This window comes from Dendrobates tinctorius, unplaced genomic scaffold (genome assembly GCF_039654945.1).
Source record: "Dendrobates tinctorius isolate UK_male_01 unplaced genomic scaffold, ASM3965494v1 ptg000011l, whole genome shotgun sequence".
Taxonomy (NCBI): Eukaryota; Metazoa; Chordata; class Amphibia; order Anura; family Dendrobatidae; genus Dendrobates; species Dendrobates tinctorius.
Window position 1 is genome coordinate 115,314,122 of NW_027361679.1, and position 20,655 is coordinate 115,334,776.

Below are 20,655 nucleotides of genomic sequence, written 5' to 3' on the forward strand. Positions count from 1 at the left end.
GATGGCCACGGGTGGATTTTACTATTAGCGCCACCAGATCCATGGCAATCCACTCAAAAGGTACCTCAATAATAGGCAGAGGAAACAATGGACTACGGTAATTTGAAGTGGATGTGGTCAGCTGACACTCTAGGCGAGACTCTGAAACCTCTGCACCTCGGCATAAATCACGGGCCCAAAGAATCGCTGCAGAATCCCCTCTTGGCTCTTTAACCCCTAGGTGACCACCCAGGAGGTGTTTGTGGGCCATCTCGAGCACCGCCCGTCGGTACAACTCGGGGCACTAACAACGTTCTACTACTTCGTTCTGGAGTTCGTCAACCCAATATAGCACCTCCTGGTTGACCGCCGTACTCAAAAAAAAAAAACAAAAAAAAAAACAAACAAACCATCTCTGCGCCAGGTTGCTGAGCCATCCCATTTATCTCTGACACCCTTTCCCGTGCCCGGGTTAGTGTGGGATCCTGGAGCTGAGCTCTCCCAAACATTCTTCGAGATACTTCCAGCTGCAGGATTGATAGGGTCTCTTCAACCTTTTCCTACCAACACCTAGGGGAAACCTATCGGGTTTCCCTATGAGGTTGACCCCCTACGACAGGTATCCTTGACTCGGGTTCTTCAGGTTTTGCACCCAGACATATCTTTTATCCTAGGAGGGTAAATTTAACTCTCTTATAAGGACCAAAACAGGGGCAAATCTCTTGCCAACACAGTCCTGTAAGGAAGGGTCTTTACCGCTCCCACAACATGTTTAACCTCCCCGGACAGAGTGGACCTTCCACCATCGGATACTCCTGGAGTTCACATGGTATACTAACAACCCCGACTTTTCCCCCCAGTTGGTTCTAACCCAGAGATCAATGACCCATGGACGAGTGTTGCTAGGCTCCTGGAGTCCGAGAGCCTCTGCTCTGCGTCCATTGATGCTCATCTGGCACAGATTGGTTTCACCAACTACAGTTGTGGCCAAAAGTATTGACACCCCTGCAATTTTGTCAGAGAATACTCAGTTTCTTCCTGAAAATGATTGCAAACACAAATTCTTTGGTATTATTATCTTCATTTAATTCGTCTTAAATTAAAAAACACAAAAGAGAATGAAGCAAAACATTGATCATTTCACACAAAACTACAAAATTGGGCCAGACAAAAGTATTGGCACCCCCAGCCTAATACTTGGTTGCACAACCTTTAGCTAAAATAACTGCGACCAACCGCTTCCGGTAACAATCAATGAGTTTCTTACAATGCTCTGCTGGAATTTTAGACCATTCTTCTTTGGCAAACTGCTCCAGGTCCCTGATATTAGAAGGGTGCCTTCTCCAAGCTGCCATTTTTAAATCTCTCCACAGGTGTTGTATGGGATTCAGGTCTGGACTCATTGCTGGCCACCTTAGAAGTCTCCAGTGCTTTCTCTCAAACCATTTTCTAGTGCTTTTTGAAGTGTGTTTTGGTCATTGTCCTGCTGGAAGACCCATGACCTCTGAGGGAGACCCAGCTTTCTCACACTGGGCCCTACATTATGCTGCAAAATTTGTTGGTAGTCTTCAGACTTCATAATGCCATGCACACGGTCAAGCAGTCCAGTGCCAGAGGCAGCAAAGCAACCCCAAAACATCAGGGAACCTCCGCCATGTTTGACTGTAGGGACTGTGTTTTTTTCTTTGAATGCCTCTTTATTTCTCCTGTACACTCTATGTTGATGCCTTTGCCCAAAAAGTTCTACTTTTGTCTCATCTGACCAGAGAACATTCTTCCAAAACGTTTTAGGCTTTTTCAGGTAAGTTTTGGCAAACTCCAGCCTGGCTTTTTTATGTCTCCGGGTAAGAAGTGAGGTCTTCCTGGGTCTCCTACCATACAGTCCCTTTTCATTCAGACGCCGACGGATAGTACGGGTTGACACTGTTGTACCCTCGGACTGCAGGGCAGCTTGAACTTGTTTGGATGTTAGTCGAGGTTCTTTATCCAACATCTGCACAATCTTGCATTGAAATCTCTTGTCAATTTTTCTTTTCCGTCCACATCTAGGGAGGTTAGCCACAGTGCCATGGGCTTTAAACTTCTTGATGACACTGCGCACGGTAGACACAGGAACATTCAGGTCTTTGGAGATGGACTTGTAGCCTTGAGATTGCTCATGCTTCCTCACAATTTGGTTTCTCAAGTCCTCAGACAGTTCTTTGCTCTTCCTTCTTTTCTCCATGCTCAATGTACACACAAGGACACAGGACAGAGGTTGAGTCAACTTTAATCCATGTCAACTGGCTGCAAGTGTGATTTAGTTATTGCCAACACCTGTTAGGTGCCACAGGTAAGTTACAGGTGCTGTTAATTACACAAATTAGAGAAGCATCACATGATTTTTCGAACAGTGCCAATACTTTTGTCCACCCTCTTTTTTTATGTTTGGTGTGGAATTATATCCAATTTGGCTTTAGGACAATTCTTTTTGTGTTTTTTCATTGAAGACAAATTAAATGAAGATAATAATACCAAAGAATTTGTGTTTGCAATCATTTTCAGGAAGAAACTGAGTATTATCTGACAGAATTGCAGGGGTGTCAATACTTTTGGCTACAACTGTAGGCCGACAATATCCACGGTGTAGACGGTCTGGGTATGCATCAACACCCAGCAAGTAAACCCGCAGTCCGTGGGTTCAGGTGGTGTTAGCCACATGTCTTGGCTCTCATCACCACCAGCACTGCTAGTCCATGAGACCAGTTTAGGGGGATCTAGTCTCCTGCCACCCTCACTCTTTGGTACTCCCTCAGTTTGGGCTCAGTTCTGACTGACCCTCCCTTCCTTTTCCAGGCTCTTGCGCTTGCAAGGGGCCGACGTGATACCCACAGCAGGGCAGAGTCCCATATGAATTCCTGGGTGGCCACATAATGCTCGATCAGGCTAACCAATTGATCTAGGTTTTTTGGTCCACTTGCCCAACCCAGCACTGTATTGGCTACTGGCAGAGTTCACCTCAACCGGTCAACTAATATCCTCTCCACCAGGGATTTCAACTTTTGAGTTTCCCATAGTCCTGGGCATCCTCCCAGCTGAGATCAAAGAGCGCCTTCTGGTCAACGCTCATCAGGAATGGCGCCACCACTCAAGTCCACTTAGAAATCGTCAAGCTCTCCCGCTTTGCTGTTCTTTCAAACACAGTGACAAAAGTTTCCATGTTGTCCTCCGAACTTAATTAGTGCTGACCTGACTTTGTACTGGGTCAGCTTTGTCTGTCAGGGCTGAAATCGGTTGCAGTATCATTATCAGTATCGGTTGCTGCTGTTTTTGCAGTTGCTGCTGTTCCTGCTGTTGCATCTGAAACTGCAACTGCTGCTGTTGGGTGAGGACCAACTCCTTTAGTATTTCCTCTATCTTGTCGGCAGGCCTGAGCTGTAGCTTTTCAGACTTGATTAACGACGTAATTTTCTTTGTGGTATGCCTTAGTTCACACTATCCGCATTGTAAGGCAGCTGCTTTCATGACAGCGTGATAATGAAGCAATGACCCAGAATAGTTCAACTGAAACATCTTTATTTTTGCAACTTAAAAAGAAATAACTCAAACGTTATCCTTTGGTTCACAGCCGGATCGTCCTTGACAGCCCATAGTAATCTGTTGCCATGGGCAATTGCACCACCGTGAGTGCGCCAATGGCTTTGCTCTCTCTAGCACTGACCTAGTTTATACAGAGCTCCTGCTCTCTTGCTTGTAAAATCGATACGGACATGCCCAAACTTTAGGGGTTATGTGCACATGATCAGCAACTGGCAGAGCATTCGACGCAGCACATGTTCGCTGTGTCCAAAGCGCTGCCGGCTATTTGAATGCAGGTAAATCCGCTGTGTTCATTGAACCATGCGGATTCCCCATGTTCAATACATTGTATGAGTGACATTTCTCTTACTAAGACTTGCATCTCCGCAAGAGAGTTAGACATGCTGCAGTCTGGAGAGACGCGCCGCATGTCCGTCTCCGTGGGTGTGCTATAACATCTGGATGCTGCAGAAGTACGCCGAGTCCAACTTGCATCACTTACTGATCGTCTGCACGTACCCTAAGTGAAAGGTTAAATGTGAATTTTGGACTTGGGCCACTCCCAAGACTCGGAGTGGAGGGAGTGATCCACCCCTCTACCATCCTAGAGAGCTCTCCAAAATTAAAACCCATGTCAGGTTTTCTTTGACCAAATCCACACACTCTTCTATTTTGTATTGTAACCAGAGCTGTGGCTGGAATTACAATGCTCTCCAGTGGGTTTAGTATGTTTCTATCCACATAACACCTCGTATATGTTTCCCCTTACTGCCTCACATAATATATATGATATACACAATTATATACTAATACTGTACACAGTAAAGTGTCAGTAAGAGGCGCAGATAAAATCTCAGTGCCAACACAAAGCGTGTGACAGTCTCATCAGAAGTAGGTGCTCAGATTGTCAGTGGCAAAAATAAGCTGCAGACTGAAGATGGAGGCCCAGGTTTAGGTGGCGCTTTGGTTGGGTGTAATATGTACAAAGCATGATGAGACATAGAGCATGGGAAGCCTCGTGAGCGGAAGTCCAACATGTAAGCATCAGAGCTGCAGCCTGCAAAATGGAAGAGCTGCTGAATGCATGGTAATAGGAAGATATTGCTAAAATAAGATTTTGGGTGTATTTAGAGGTACATAATAGCATTATTTATGTAAAAAAGTATTTGGTTAGTGTACCAGGTAAACTCTTTAAGAGCATACTTTATTAAAAAAAATTACCATTACTGAAATGATTCAATCAATAAAAAGAATTTAATTTTTTTTTTTTGTTCAGAAAAAATTTGCCTGTCAGTTCATTTTATTTAAAAAAAAAACAAACAAAAAAAACGGTGATTGTATATAAGCTGCAGCAGTGGTGTTACGTCGACAACACTGAAGACAGTCGCCGAGTTCTAGACAGCACATGGCACGGAGCTCACTGGCTGCGGCGCTGTCGACTTGACTTCACTGCTGCAGCCGAACAGAGACTGGGGGGGGAAGTAAAGTGTTTTTTTTTTTTTGTTTTTGTTTTTTTTTTACTATTCATCTGAGCCAGCAAAGAAAAGTTTTCTGAAAAAGAACAACCCTTTAAGGTAATCATAAACGAATGTTACGTTGTAGTCAAAATGTAATAATTAGAAAACACAGTGGACTCCATTCATGGTGATTGCCATGCTCTGCTGCATTGATTGATGTCCCTCAGTCTGTGCTGAGGGACAGAAGGGAGATGTCAACGATCCCTTCTGACATTTTGAATTTGTCTGCCACAGATAGAAAAATTAGAATAATCCATTGTAACTTAGGAAGCAATCATAAATGCAGATTGGTTTTAACCTTTTATATCCTCCAATATTTTAGACTCGTTGTTTTTATAGTGCTTTAGATGCCTCCATTAGCCCCTTACATGCTGCATTTAATAGAGACCACGGCATGTAAGGAGTTTGACAGAGAAAGATTACTCCCGCACGATTGCTTTTCGGAAAGTTGATGGTTGCTATGCAAGCAGAGACTTGATATTGGCCTTCAGGTCTACAGTGGGGAAATAAGTACACTGCCTATTTTGCAAGTTTTCCCACTTACAAATAATGGAGAAGTCTGTAATTTATATTGAAGGTACACTTCAAATGTGAGAGACAGAGTCTAATAATAAAAACCAGAAAATCACATTTTCGAAACGTTGGACCATATCTGTTTTTGACTCCTTGCCGGATCAAAATAAACTATCACTGCAGCAAAACTTACAGTCTCAGTTTCTTTTGTGGTGCTGAGGTTCCTTCCTGAACAAACCAAACACCATGAAGACCAAGGAGATCTCCAAATAAGTCAGACAAAGTTGGGAAGTACAACGCAAGCGTTGGGTTATATATAGTTGAGCGAATATGTTTGGAATTGGTCGCCAAATCTGAATTTGCCATATTCGTGCCATATTGTTACCCTATTCATGACTAATTTATGTATGGTATACTTGAAATTAGTCCAAAGACCACATATATTCTGGCACTTTAAAATATCAGAAACAAACATTTTTGGGCCAATATACCATGACGGCACCAAAAATCATGAAGAGATCCAGTATGAGAATAAAATATCAAATTTTATTGAAAAAACATTAAAAATACTATAAAATTACAAAAATGCCCAGCAGGAGGCGCTCAAAACATTCATGCCATTGGTTATTATAGTCACATATATAAAAAGCGGGATTGTATATCCAACAGAACAATTTTTTGAAATAGCAATGGATAAAATTTAGCTTTTATTAGGGTTTCATTAAAATAAAAAATAAAATCACCCTTGTGAAAAACACAAAAAATAAAACCACAAAAACCTTGAAGACACACAATGGAAATAGAAAATCGCAGATGATATCTGCCTAAAGAGAAGTGTGAGGCGTCTAATAAAGTAATATAATAGGTGCTCTTTTTAGTTTTTAGTTCACAGATGGAACCCCCGTATCAGACAATGTATGACTGCGGTCCGTTAATGAAAACCACCCCTGTGGGTCAAGCCATCAAAATAATTGTCAATATAGCATTGGATTAGGAGTAAACCTATAATGTTCTTAAAACAACCAACAAATAGTTATTCCCTTTGTGTCAGATGGAACAACAACATTTTGGCATATAAGCATAGATTTTTTTTCAATGTAAATAATTCTTACGCGGCAGCCAAACGGTCGTGCTAAAACTCCCCTGATGAGTATACTATAACGAAACGCGTCGGGAGATGCATCACTTCAAGGCAGGCAGCATTGGGTACCGACCAATATGGTCCTGGGGTCATGATTAAAACACATTGGAAGGACAGGATCTTCTATTGGGTGAGACCTTCCAATTTCGAACATTGCAGTAGTATGTGTTAATACGGCATTGTTGATTTTGTATTTTCCATGGTCATTTGGAATGCTCACTTATCTGTGGGGCAGCATGGTTCCTTAATATGACTCCATGGTAACATTTTCTCCCCATACTGCCTCCATTTATCAAGCTGCTTTTTACAGGAATAATTTATTGGCCTCTTAGTAGCATTTATGTAAGAATTATTTACATTGAAAAAATCTATGCTTATATGCCAAAATGTTGTTGTTCCATCTGACACAAAGGGAATAACTATTTGTTGGTTGTTGTAAGAACATTATAGGTTTGCTCCTAATCCCATGCTATATTGACAATTATTTTGATGGCTTGATCAACAGGGGTGGTTTTCATTAACTGACCACAGTCATACATTGTCTGATACGGGGGTTCCATCTGTGAACTGAAAACTAAAAAGAGCACCTATTATATTACTTTATTAGAGGCCTCACACTTCTCTTTAGGCAGATATCATCTGCGATTTTCTATTTCCATCGTTTGTCTTCAAGGTTTTTGTGGTTTTATTTATTATAGTCACACAGACAAATGTGAATCCTTGCACCTAAGTAAGTAATTATAAATAATTTCCAACAAGAGTATAATTTCTATAAATCTAAAGAATATTCACACCACAGTATTAAAAAAATATATTGACTATAAATCAGGCCCGATATATGTAACTTAATTAAATAACCTCAGTGTCAAAATAACTAAATATGTCGTGGCTGAAAAAAATACAGTGTAGTACTAAAAACCCACATTAAATTGCACCTGAATGGTCGTGGCCCTATCTGATATAAGCTGCAGGTTAAAATAAAAAGCCTCACTATCAGCAAGATTGAATGGTATCACAGCTGAAAAAGTGCTAGAGGATTGCTGCATAAAGCCTCAAAGGTTCAACATTAAGATTCAAAAAATACTGTGTGGAAATAATCTGTGCCAACACTACAGGCAACTCACTCTGAATGTAATAGAGACCCACATTAAATTGCACCTGAATGATGGTAACCCAGTCTGATATATACTGCAGATAAAAATAACCTCAATGTCAGCACGATTGAATAATATCACGGCTGAGAAAGTACTAGAGGATTGCTGCATAAATCGACAAAGGTTATACATAAAAGGGAAAAAAAAAGGTAATACTTATGAAAACGCTGATGCCAGGTCTCTGGTGAGTGTGAATGATGAGACCTCCTTCACCCCAACACGTGTTTCGCACTAGCTTCTTCCGGGGGCATTGCCGGAAAAAGCTAGTGCGAAACACGTGTAGGGGTGAAGGAGGTCGCATCATTCACACTCACCAGAGACCTGCCATCAGCGTTTTCATAGATATTACCTTTTTTTTTTTTTTCCCTTTTATGTATAACCTTTGTTGATTTATGCAGCAATCCTCTAGTACTTTATCAGCCGTGATATTATTCAATCGTGCTGACAGAGACTTCCTGTTTCTGCATAAAGCGAAGAAAAGAGAAGAATTAGCTGAGTAGAAAGGCGAAATGAGCAACTGTAAGTACACAGTGCTATATACAGTTAGGTCCATATGTATTTGGACAGAGACAACATTTTTCTAATTTTGGTTCTAGACATTACCACAATGAATTTTAAACAAAACAATAATTCAGATGCAGTTGAAGTTCAGACTTTCAGCTTTCATTTGAGGGTATCCACATTAAAATTGGATGACGGGTTTAGGAGTTTCCGCTCCTTAACATGTGCCACCCTGTTTTTAAAGGGACCAAAAGTAATTGGACAACTGACTCCAAGGCTATTTCATGGACAGGTGTGGGCAATCCCTTCGTTATGTCATTCTCAATTAAGCAGATAAAAGGCCTGGAGTTGATTTGAGGTGTGGTGCTTGCATTTGGAAGGTTTTTCTGTGAAGGAAACAAGCGGTCAAAGGAGCTCTCCATGCAGGTGAAGCAAGCCATCCTTAAGCTGCAAAAACAGAAAAAACCCATCCGAGAAATTGCTACAACATTAGGAGTGGCAAAATCTACAGTTTGGTACATCCTGAGAAAGAAAGAAAAAGCACTGGTGAACTCATTATATTGCATTATATTAAGATGATAAAACTTAGATGGGAGTGCTTCGTTAAAGGCGTAAAATACTGCTTGGCTTTATAGGTGTACCATATCTTATTTCAATAAGGAATGGAGCACATTATGATAATGTAATTATTTATTGTGATTTAGTTTAAGGGTTAACCTACAAGATGTTTCTTATACATTTTTTATGTAAAATATGAGAAGATTCAGCATGGCATGTGAGAGAGGATAATTTTAGACATGTTCTCACTTATGTTGGGTCATAGTGAGTGGGCTTTCTCAGGCTACCATTGTAGCACTGGTAAATATGGGCCATGTCTTAAATAGAAGCTGATTTCTGGCAAGTATGTCTGAAGAAGTCTTATATGTAGATCTGCAAGCATACTGTAGATGACTTATAAGAGTTGTGCCCCTTTAGGTGGAAAGAGCAAGTCTGTGGAACTAGAAGATGTCAAATTCCACCAATGTGTGCGCTTATCCAGATTTGAAAATGACAGGACGATATCTTTCATTCCTCCAGATGGGGAGTTTGAGCTCATGTCTTATCGCCTGAACACTCATGTAAGTGCCCTCATATTGTACACATGCACTGTGCTCTAGGAGAAAACAAATGGAGACAATCGCCCATAGGCTATGTTTACATGAACATTGCCATTTTCAGGAGAGTCACTTCTGATGTGTCTGGGTCCACGTTGCGTTTTCTACCTGGGTTATCACTGCACTCTAGGGCTCATGCAGATGACCGTATAACTCGGACGAGTGCTGGCTGTCGTTTTGAGATCATGCTATTCAATGAGGCCGCACACATGTCTGATTATTTTTTTTTCCCATGGGCTGAGGATACAAATCACAGCATGCACTATTTGCCACTCGTAATCGGATGGCACGTGCCCATTTGTGTCTATGGTTCCATGGAAAACATTGGACCGCATTTGGGTGACATCAGAGCCTGATCAGAGTCATCTTGGCATAATCAGGCCGATTTTCTCAGATGTGGCACTGGCCCTAAGGAATAACATTTTGGCTTTATTTCCACCCTTTTAGGTGAAGCCTCTCATCTGGATTGAATCTGTAATCGAAAAACATTCCCACAGCCGAATTGAATACATGATCAAGGTTAGTACATGTAATCTCAAAATAGTTTGGAGGCAATATAAATGCCTACTGAGGCAGCCTTACCGATTGCATAAACGAGCAGAGAATTGTGAGAGTTGGGAGGAGGAGCGCACCGCTCCTGCCCGAGGGAGCACATCGGCCAAAGTATGAATCAAATCGAAAGTCATAGGCTTTCTATTGAAACCATACTCTGCTCTTCATATGACCCCACCAACCTGCTGGCATTTAAAGTGCTTATGAACCGAAAAAGGAAAAGCTTTAAAAATGTAGTTCTTTTTATGTCTCTGTCCACGATGCCCGCATTACATATGCATGTTATTTTTTCATCCCATTTTCTTGGGAAATCTCTGTGTATGGACTGAACTTATACACTGGCTGTTGTGTGAACACCGTCTAATCTACCAAACACTTGTTCATAGTGTAAAAGCTAATTAAACAATGCGAAAAGTAACGCTAGCCATACACATACTATGGCTGTCTACAGCGGACCTCTGTCTCGATCAAATCTGCCATACCTATGAACATTCAGCTTGGGCTGAGCGCTCCTGTGTTTTTAATGGGGAAAGTGGAGAAATCCTCTGTGTTTATAGCTCTGGCAGCTTTTCTACTGGAGGATTCAAACTACCTGACCCTTATGATGTCCGGTGAGAGTAGGGAGGACCACACATTCAATGATCAGCTAATATCTGTAGGTTCAACCATCTCTGATGTATACTTGCAGTAGACAGTCTTGTGTTGCTTACTACGGTACAATTTAATGTTGAGCTATAAAAAAAAATTATATATGTTGTATTATATAGGACTTTTGAAGGGGGTGTGAGGATGAATGTGCATTAGTGCCTTGATACTAATTTCTTGATACCATGAATTGTAGAGTAAAAGGGTAACCAGCAATGATGATTCATTTCTTCATATGGGGATAAGGCAGGAAAAGAAATAAAATCTAGATTAAGCAGGCAATTTTTGTCCTGTTAACACTATTTTTCTGCAGATTGCGTTCCATATTCTGCATAAAGATCCACATCCCATACTCGTGAATGGGATTTCTACAGCCTGTTCAGATGTCTCTAACCTTTTCTGGTCAGACGGGAATATACACGTGTGAGTCCTTGTAACAAATGCATAAGCCTAGGAGCGCTGTATGGTCGTATTTGGGCTCAGTGCTCTCTGCGGTATTAATAGGAGACAGCAGAACAGTGAAATCACCTGTGGGGTCTTTTTGGGCCATTTATACATGTGGTCTGTGTTATTTTATCCTCACATTTTTCCAAAAGATATTGAAGTTGTGTTAACCTGTTGAAGAAAGCCCAGCATACTGCAGTGAAACGCCACAAAGCAAGACCTTGTATATGGTAACATTTAGCATAGGTCGCTGTCCTACTGTACTTCAGACAGTATAACGATGCGGCAAATTTATAGTTAAAGGTCTAATCTAAGGTCACACCATCCTTTGGTTGCTTTACTTTGTGTTCTGGATTTTTCCCATGGGATGTACTTTATGTGAAGCTTTACTTGATCACTGACCAATTCTGTGCAATGTGAGGAATAGCGGGTCTCATTTTAGTGATGCTTCTTAGATACATACAGTGTCCTGTCAAAGTTTGGGCCCCCCTAGTCAAAATTACCTTTATTGTGTTAAGCAAGTAATTCAGAAGTTTTATGGGGTGCAGAACACTCTTTTGATGGGGGCTTTGGATCACACTTATGTAATTTGCATATTATTTCTCTTCCCTTTTTTTCATAGGCCAAAAGCCAATTCAAGCGCCGTTCCACTGCCAACAATGTGGAAATTCACATTCCAGTCCCAAACGATGCCGATTCTCCCAAGTTCAAAACCACAGTTGGCAGTGTAAAATGGGTGCCAGAAAATAGCGAGATAGTGTGGTCAATAAAGTCTTTCCCGGTAAGAACCGATTCAATGTTGACTGCATTTCTAGATTACTCAGATTAAAGTATCAGGTTCCTTTTGCTGGTATCACTAAGTATTATTTTTTACGGTAATGGCAGTAAGGTGTTGGCTGGGATATATTTTTATAATTCAGCAATTAACCTCTCCAGGACTGGCTCATTTTCAACTTAAAAGTAAGTATTTATTTTGCTGGTCTTTTAAAGGCCACTATAAGGTTCCAGTGATTTGGGACCTTTTTTTTTTAGTTTTTGTGATCTTCACTAAAGGAGGGTTTATTCTCAGGATTCTCTGGGAGTATGTGTTTACTCTGTGAACTAGCCCCCATAGTAAGGACCATCAAAATTTAGCTCCAAATTAAACGGCTTATGTCTCTGGAACCGTACGGCAGATATGGAAAAACAAAATACCTAATAATCAAAATGCAATATTAGTAATTCCAGCATAAGAAATGTTATTTATTAATGGCTGATCGACACATCCCAGTTGCCATAGTATTATTTTTTTTTTTCTTTGGCAATGTAGCTGAATGAGATCTTCTTATTTCTGTGTTAACTTATTACCTAACTCACTAACTCTTTATGGAGAGAAATAGAAAAGAAAAAATGAATTCTGCAGTTGATTTAAGTTAACATTTCACAATATTTATGCTATTCAGTGATAATTTTGTTCTGTGGGTCAGCACAATTGTGGCGGTATCAAATTAATGTGTTTTTCTACTTTTGTACAGTAAATACTGTTTGAAAAAAATGTTTTCTTGTTAATAGCAATACAAAACTGTGGTTATCCGCCCTGCCACTATGAGGCTCCACGGTAGGTGAACAAAAAGGTGTGGGCTCTGCCTAATGGACTCTATACCCTCTCCTTAGACACTAGGCAGCTCAGCTTTAGCTCATCGTCCATAGGAAGCAAACTTGTAATGTATCAAGCCTTCTGCACAGTATTTCTTTTGTTTTTCTCATGTGGTGCGGATGTCCCCCACTTTAGGTCACCATCCCATGGAGGACACACCATACACTCCATAGTACTGTACCTCCTTGCAGACTCTATTCACCTATCCACCCCTCACACCCACATGACTATTGCCGGGGCCGAAGTATGGTGTGCTCATAATCTGTGCAAGGCCACTCAATGAGTCACCCTGAAGACATTGGATGGTTGAGTTTAATTCCTCCAAAAATTTCTCCCACGGATTCTGGCTAGAGTCAGTCACCTCGGGTGGTCTCCATTCTCTTTATTTTCCCTAGGCCATCCTTCCCTCCACCTTTCCAGGTTTTTCCTTTACTGCCCCTTTGGCTGTATTCTACACTTTCTCACCCATGACAGCACCACGGAGAGAGGGGATCCGCCCATCCTGGACAGGAACCTACAGATAAAAAAGCGGTACCTCCCCTCCGCCTTCAGTTGGTTACAGAGCATCAGAGGGTCTCCAGTTGGGTTCCTGTCCCTGACGGGTGACCTACAGAACCAGCAGCAGCAGCTTACCAAAGAGGAGATCCAGGGCCGTCCCGTCCGAGGATTGACAGCGGTGAGGCCCCTGTCACGGCGGGGTCGGTTCCTGAAGCCGCCACCGCTGCAGCCGACGGGCTCGACAGGGTGGGCGGGGGGCTATGAGGACCGAGCCACCGCTCCGGAAAGGAGTCTGGGGCTGGTGGGGACACAGGTCACGCGTGGGCCGCGCTATGGTACAGAGGTGTATCAATATGGCGCTGTCTCGGAAATGAACAAACTACTTCCGGGTCGGCGCATGCACACGGCGCATTCCCCGGACAGAGCGGTGCAGCCTGGGAGAGGAGGTGACGTCACACGCCGGGAAATTCGAAAATGAAAGCGCTGGAAGTGTCCCGGAAGTGGGGGACAGGAGAACAGCAGGAGCAGCAACCCAAGTAGGAGCCAGGCAGCAGCGACACCACCATCTCCAGCAAAAAAAGAGCGGACAGGCGTGGTGACCGGTCTAGTAGCCACTCCACGCAGCACAGCAGATCGGCTGCAAGGAGCGGTCACCATCCTTGGATCAGCCCGTACGGGACCTGAATCCACCTCCCGAACTGGTATCTGCAACCGCGCATACCCGGTGAGTGACCTTCGAGAATGTTCACCATTGTTAACAGACTTCTTTTCCCTTATCAGGGAAATAAGAAGGGGGAAAACAAAGAACGGGGTATACCCCACTGGTAGCAGAGCCCTACCAATTGAGATCATGAGATAAGAGGCTCCGTGAATTCCGCGGACCGAAGAGCTGTAATCAGTTCAGAGTACCCCCCTTTTCATCCCTGACATGGGGGGGGGGGGGGGAGTTAAAGGGAGGGACGCCATAGCGGGTTCCCAGTCACATGTCTCGACGTCAGAGGAGATTACCTCACATACCTCGGACACCGGCTCATCATCCTCGGACGAGCAAACGGGAGGCGTCATTTTTTTCCCCTAGAGGAGGTAGACAACGCTGGTAAAGGCAGTAAGATCTACCATGGGGGTGGCAGACCCTCGCCCTGATCGGCCAGTCCAGGACATAATGTTGGGGGACTGGGCCAAAAGAAACGCAGGGTGTTCCTGCTAAACGAGAATGTAATGGAGAAAAAAAAAAAAAGGGAAAAGCCGGATAGGCAGTCTCTTCCCTTAAGAGGAAATATCCCTTTGACGAAGGGGCGTACACATCTTGGGACAAGGCCTCGAAATCCGAAGTAGCTGTCGCCAAGGCCTCCAAAAAAAAAAAAAAAAAAAGTTTGCACTCCTCTTTGAGGACAGGGGTGCTCTGAATCACCCCTTAGATAAAAAGGCTGATACCTTCCTCAAGGGTGCTTGGGAAGCAATAGGCCAGCTATAGCGGCAACATGTACCTCCAGAGCTTTATGGTATGGGTGGATCAACTAGATAAATAGTTGAGGGAAGGTACACCCAAGGGAAAAGATTCGGGAATCTATTCCAAGAATAAGGGGAGCAGGCGGCCTTCTTGGCGGACTTATCAGCCGACTCAGTAAGATTATCAAATCCAAAGCGGCAGCCCTGTCAAAACGCAGCCCGAAGAAAGTTGTGGCTCAAATGTTGGCCAGGGGATTTACAAGCTTAAATGAAGCTATGCTCGATCCCCTGCAAAACGAAGTTCCTATTCAGGGAGACGTTGGATCACATCCTCCAAAGGCAGGGGATAAAATGAAGGGATGCCCAAACCTGGGGCCTATAGCTTTTAAAAGGTCCTTTCATAACAAAGTTCTTTCAGAGGAGGTCACTGAGGGAACAGGAATGGGATGAGAGAAGAGGAGATAGAGGTCCTCTTCGGTAACTTATCCTGAGACAAGAAACCTTCTAACTGACAGTTTGTGGAATGAAATCTCGGACAGCCCTTGGTTATTAATTCTGATCGCCTCGGGCCTAAGGATAGACTTTCTCTCTCTCTCTCCCACCTCAAAAAATACGTAGTAACTCCACTAAGATCCTCGAAAACGAGGTCCTAAGCTTAGTAAAGAAAGGAGTCCTCCATGAGGTTTCCCTGCAGGAGAGGGGCAGAGGCTTCTATTCCCCTCTTTCTGGTGACCAAACCGGACGGCACAGTCCGGATAATTATAAATTTGGAAAGTCTAAACGTTTATGTCAAAAAACAAAAATTCAAAATGGAGTCAATCTATTTAACCACCAAAATCCTGTTCCCACACTGCTTCAGGACAGTATTAGATTTCAGCGATGCGTACTATCGCGTCTCCATCCACGAAGACTCCAGAAAATACCTCAGACTGGCGATCGCTATAGAGGGCGAGATAAAAGGGGTCCAATACGGGACCTTGCCGTTCGGAATAGCTATAGCCCCACGAGTATTCACAAAACTAGTAGCAGAAATGATGGCCTGCCTAAGGGAGCAGGACAAATTAATAATCCCATATTGGACGACTTTTAATAGCGGCGCTCCCCTAAAATGCAAGGAACAGAGGGACAGAGTGATGAACACTCTACAGAACCTCATCTAGCTTCTGAACCTGAGAGAATTGAGGTTGGAGCCAACACGTTCGGGAGTTCCTAGGACTAACACTGGACTCAAACACCCCAGAGCAATACCTCCCGGACCGCAAAAAAGAGAGCATCGCTCAAATGGTAGCAAGAGCGATTCAGAACCCTTCCATGACATTAAGAAAAGCAATGTCATTACTAGGGTCTCTCTCTGCCTGCCTACGGGCGGTCCAATGGGCACAGCTACATACGAGACCTCTCCAATGGGATGTATTAGCCAGCCAGTTATCATTACAAGGTCACTTAGGGGGCCGCATTACCCTAGATTTTAAAACTATTCATTTCCTAGCCTGGCGTGGAAACAAAGACAACCTATCCAAAGGGATTTCTTGGGTAAAAAAAAACCCAAAAAAAAACAAAAAACGCACATATAATTACCCTGGATGCCAGTCCCACAGGATGGGAAGCATAAATGAACAGCAGGGTGGCCCTGAGGGAAGGGTGAGGCCAGGAATTAGAAGCCTCCTTGAACCAAAAGGAACTTGGGCAGTAGGCTATGCCTTAACACACTTCCTACCCGTGCTGTGAGGTCATCATGTCCGCATATTTTCGGACAATCAGGTGATGGTGGCTTATATAAATCATCAGGGAGGAACCAGGTCCCGAGCCCTAATGAACACATCTTACAAAATCCTCACCCTATCCGAGTATCTCTCTCGGCACTGCACATACGGGGAACAGAGAACTGGAGAGCAGACCTTCTGAGTCTCGCACCATATTACGCCAGGGAGAATGGGTCCTAAAACAGTCCTATTTTCTGCAGATTATAGCAATGTAGGGAACCCCAGACATAGATCTGTATGCCAACTACAAAAACAAAAAAGTGAAATCTTTTTTCGTTCCCTAGACCCCAGGGGGAATCCTTGGGCCCTGGACGCTCTTATGCTCCCGTGGACACAGAGCCTAATGTATGCCTTTCCCCCCGATCATTCTCAGTCCGGCAGTCATAAGGAAAGTCAGAGAAGACGGAGCGAGAATGATACTAATGGCTCCCTTCTGGCCAAACAGAACTTGGTTCTCCTGGCCGAGAATGCTCTCAATAACCGACCCTTGGGTCCTACAAGATCTCCCAGACCTACTGTCTCAGAGACCAGTGTTACACTCTCGAGCAGTGATCCTCCATTTAACACATGGAATTTGAAAGGGCACTGCTGAGGGAAAGGGGTTTCTCTGAAAGCCTCGTTTCTACACTACAAAAGAGTAGGAAACCGGTCTCCTATGGGAGAACTTGAAGGAAGTTTCTGTCCACCTCCAGGGTCCAGGATGGAGTCCAGATTGACAAAATTCTTGAATTTCTACAGAGGGGCTTAGAGCAGGGACTGGTGGTTAACACACTGAAAGTACAGATAGCGGCCTTAGGTGCCTTTTATAACCAGGATGTGGCAGGCAATTCCCTGGGTAGCACGGTTTATCAGGGCCGCAACCAGGTCTAGGCCAATAGTTAGCCTGAAATTACCATCATGGGACCCGAATCTCATACTATCTGCACTAACGGGTCCCCCATTTGAACCTATCCAGTCAGCTTCCCTTAATATCTTATCATTAAAACCGTGCTTCTAGCGGCGCTAGCATCATCTCACAGGGTAAGCAATATTCAGGCTCTATCAACAGCGCCACCGTTGACCAAAATTCTAGAAGATAGTCATCTTGAAGCTTTTCATAGGTCCCAAGAGGTAGTCCTTCCTTACTTCTACACAAATCCCAGGAATAGGGGAGAAGAAAGATTTCACACCCTAGATGTGAAGAGGTGCCTAGTTCAGTATTTAGAGGCCACCAAAGGATGTAGGAAGGAAGGCTCTCTCTCTCTTTGTGTGTTTCCAGGGACCTTGGAGGGGACTCAAAGCATCTAAGAGTACCCTGGCAAGATGGATAAGGGATGCGATTGGCATATACATCCAGTGGGAATACCTTTCCGGAGGGGTTGAGAGCTCATACCACAGGAGCAGTAGCGACCTCGGGGACTGAAAGATCCAAGGTAACGATAGAACAGATCTGTAAGGTGGCCACCCGGCCAACACCTTCTACCTCTTTTCAGACACTGTCATTTAGAGCTAGCCTCTATGTCTGACCTGACTTTCGGGAGAAGGGTCCTTCAGGCGGTGGTCCCTCCCTAAGCTACCAATCTCTGTAATTCTCTCCGTGGTGCTGTCATGGGTGAGAGAGAATAGCTTAGTTACTCACCGATAACGGTGTTTCTCGAAACCCATGACAGCACCCGCTTATTCCCCCCCTTCACGAGTGTAGTGAGCACGTTTTACTGTCCGTGGAGTGTTTCCGTTTAGGCACGGTGCTTCTTGATAATAAGCAATATTATAATGTTGTGTATATACTTCTGTTTAACTAATCTGGAGACCCTCTGATGCTCTGTAACCAACTGAAGGCGGAGGGGAGGTACCGCCCTTTTTATCTGTAGGTTCCTGTCCAGGATGGGCGGATCCCCTCTCTCCGTGGTGCTGTCGTCATGGGTTCCGAGAAACACCGTTATCGGTGAGTAAGCTATTTTGTGCGGCTCTTTTCCAGGGCCCTGGCATTCTTTTTTGCGTAATTTTTAGGCAGGGTTTGATTAATTCATTGGTTCCACCCTTCCTGCTCTGTAGCAGGCCATTATTTTCTGATCTTTTGGTCACTTATGTACCAGGGTGTCGTGCCTCTGGGTATCCTCACTAATTGCAAAGTTTATGTCTATAGGTCAATTCTCAGCCATCTAGGCGTTCCAAGATATTTCTCTCCCTCTGCAACTCTTCCCACAGAAGCGACTGGCAGCACTTGTTCTAGCCTAAACCTTTGTGGCATATCCGTCCCAAGACAGCGAAGCCTTTCACTTCCAGGTCTACAAATGCCGGGGTCAGGGAAGTGGTATCTCTGGACTACAAGATCAAATTTTGTCTCCCTGCCCCCAAACAGGTTCCTTACGTCATCTCCAAACATCCATCCTGCACATTCGCCGCCTTTCAAGCTATCTATGACTTTCAGCTACAAGAATTAATTGTCCCAATTCCAGATGTGGAACGTTTTCAGGAATACTACTCCAGCCTGTTTTCAGTTACAAAAATTGATTGTGGATTTAAGAGACTCGACAGATTTGTGTTGATACATAGATTTCGCATATAATCCCTGCACTCCGTGGTAGCGTCACTGAAGCTAGGAAAAGTCAGCTCTTTACGTGTCTTCACATAACCATTGCCAAATTCCACTAGTGTTTTCTTCGCTGTCCTGTTTATTTCCAATATATTTCACTCCACTTCGAACAGTTGATAGTATCCATGATCTTAACAATAGTTCCATGATAACACTCCTATGTGCCAGAAGAGTAGCAATCATCCCCTATCTGGACAACCTTTTTTTGCAAGCTCTCTCCAGGGAGAAGAATTGGCCTACTCTGCAAAAATAACCTTGGATTCCTTTGTAGCTCCTCAGTTGCATCATTAACAGATAAGTCATATCTGAAGCCATCCTAGCACCTGAATTTTCTGAGCATGACCTTTGACACCCAGTGGATCAGGTTTTCCTTCCACCAGCGAAGCGCTCTCCTTTTTAAGTTCAAGTTTCTCATTTGCGGATGTAAACCTTGTGGTCCATCCAATGTTGTATGTGGGCTCTAAGAAGGATTGTCTCAGTTTTCGATTCGGTACCATCCGCCCATTATCACACTCGATTCTGTCTTTCTGTAACAAGTCCGTGATTCCTTGGATTGTTGTATTCCTCTCCCTTTTCAAGTCCACCTAGCCCTTTAATGGTTGATAGTGCCTGCCTGAAATTAGAGCAGGTGCTTTCTTCATTTTGAATGACAAGTGGTTGATGACCAACACTAGTCTCTAGGACTGGGAAGCGGTTTTAACTATTACACCACTCAGTCTTTGGTCTCTAGAGGTATCCCGCCTCCTCATCAACCATCTGGAACTAAGAGGTATCTTTCTTGCTCTTTTCCATTAGTCTTCCCTCCTGATTGACCGCTCGTTTCAAGTACAGACTGGCAGTTTGACTGGGATGGCTTACCTGAACCATCAGGAGATCAGACATGAGAGAAACGACCAGGATCCTTATATGATCTGAGCTACATGTTCCAGTTCTTTCTGAGGTGACATACCAAGTGTGGAAAACTGGGCTGTGGACTTCCTCAGTCGAGAAACTCTGGATCCAGAACAGTGGGCTTTCCTCCCTGAAGTCAGCTATGGCTTCCCTGGAGCATCACCAAAATGGACGTCTTCGACAGGGCTGTGGAGTCATTAAACCAAACCAAAGACTCCTGATTCAGACTCCTTAATTTTCCTGACTTCTGCCTTCAAATACGACTCCAGCTCCACAGCAATGCCTCACTACTGAGCATGTACATATAGTGCAGCACAAATGTATCTCAACTATAAGCCGAGATCATGAATAGAACAGACATTTATAGGACATTTAATAACTCCCATAGTCTTATGAAAACATTTACAACACATCCTGCATTGAACTGCTGAATCCAATTTATTATATATGTAAGGAGTCGGTCCATTTTATACCGACTCAGACTTTGTGACTCCACAGACCTGCTCTTCGCATCCTGTTCCATCCTATGTCACATGGGCCCGAGGATCTTTGTGGTAGATGCCCTGGTCACTCTATGGACAGAGTTCTCCATGCTTTATCTCTTCCCTCTTTATCCTCTGTTTTACCACATTTTCAAGTGGGTCAAAGCGTAAAGCATTCCTGCAATCCCAATTCATCCAGACTC

At 43.6% G+C, this 20,655-nt stretch overlaps 1 protein-coding gene across 2 annotated transcripts in view; it reads left to right on the forward strand.

Annotated features, from left to right (window-relative positions):
• The window catches only part of AP1M1 (adaptor related protein complex 1 subunit mu 1), an 80,139-nt gene that overhangs the window by 43,373 nt on the left and 16,111 nt on the right, over positions 1–20,655 (forward strand). For both annotated transcript variants that reach the window (XM_073546454.1, XM_073546444.1), the window contains exons 7-9: positions 9,339–9,481; positions 9,965–10,036; positions 11,781–11,939. In XM_073546454.1, coding sequence (XP_073402555.1) covers positions 9,339–9,481; positions 9,965–10,036; positions 11,781–11,939 — 374 coding nt within the window. The remainder of the gene's footprint in view (positions 1–9,338; positions 9,482–9,964; positions 10,037–11,780; positions 11,940–20,655) is intronic.